Here is a 1150-nt window from a genome sequence, read left to right as displayed (position 1 = left end):
ATAACTAAAAACATGCAAAAAGTAGAAATTAGATAAATGGGACATCCTAAAAATTAAACACTTACATGCATCAAAAATGTCATCAAAAGAGTTTTAAAAGCACTCAAAGACTTGGGGAAAATATTTAGCAAACACATACTGGATTAATGTTTAAAATATAGAGCAAGTGTCAGTACCTCAACAACAACAAAAAGACAAGTAAGCCAATTAAAAATGGCTTAGTGAGCCTCTCTGGCCTGGGACTAGTTTGCGGCAAGATGGCCAAACGCACCAAGAAGGTCGGGATTGTGGGCAAATACGGGACCCGTTATGGTGCCTCCCTCAGGAAAATGGTGAAGAAAATTGAAATCAGCCAACATGCCAAGTACACTTGCACCTTCTGCAGCAAAACCAAGATGAAGAGGCGCGCTGTGGGCATCTGGCACTGCGGTTCCTGCATGAAAACAGTAGCTGGTGGAGCCTGGACCTACAATACCACCTCTGCTGTCACAGTCAAGTCCTCCATCAGAAGACTGAAGGGATTGAAAGACCAGTAGAGCTCCACTATCTGAAACCTCTCTGGCCTGTAATAAATGGGTTAATTAAAAAAAAAATGGCTTAGTGAACAGACACTTCACCAAGAAAGACATTCGGGCAGTGACAAACATATGACGATAATGCTGTCAATCATTCGCCCATGGAAATATGTAAGTTAAATCAACAATGAGATATCATCTCACCCCAGCATGAATAACAAGAAAAGCAAACTCACTGTCATTGAGTCGATGCCATCTTTTAGCAATCCTCTGGGCGTAGTCGAACTGCTTCTACCCTGTAGAAGTTTCCGAGTCTGTAACCCTTTTCAGGAGTACAAAGTTCTTTCTCCTCTGAATGACTGGTGGTTTTGAATGGCTGACTTTGTGATCAGCAGCTCAATTCATAACCACTACACCACCAGGCCTCCTTATTAATAATAAATTTTAAATAAAAACAAAAAAGTAAAATAGCAAATTCTGGCAAGGATGTAGAGCTACTGGAACCCTCATAGAGTGCTGGTGGAATTGTAAACTTGTGCAATCACTGGAGAGTAGAAAGGCACTTCCTTAAAAAGTTGAAAACAGGACTAGTACATGATCCAGCAAACTCACACTAGGTACAGTGAACCCTCGTT

At 41.1% G+C, this 1150-nt stretch overlaps 1 protein-coding gene across 1 annotated transcript; it reads left to right on the top strand.

The window, feature by feature from the left end:
- Nucleotides 1-257: 257 nt before the first annotated feature.
- LOC101649068 (60S ribosomal protein L37a-like) lies at nt 258-584 on the top strand. The gene has a single exon (XM_004717934.2). It carries the CDS (start codon nt 258-260, stop codon nt 534-536), a length of 279 nt encoding a protein of 92 aa, XP_004717991.1. The 3' UTR covers nt 537-584.
- Nucleotides 585-1150: the final 566 nt, after the last annotated feature.

Source organism: Echinops telfairi, unplaced genomic scaffold, assembly GCF_000313985.2.
Source record: "Echinops telfairi isolate 266 unplaced genomic scaffold, ASM31398v2 ScPeMD7_458;HRSCAF=850, whole genome shotgun sequence".
NCBI classification, from domain to species: domain Eukaryota; kingdom Metazoa; phylum Chordata; class Mammalia; order Afrosoricida; family Tenrecidae; genus Echinops; species Echinops telfairi.
This window is presented reverse-complemented; position numbering and strand designations above follow the sequence as displayed.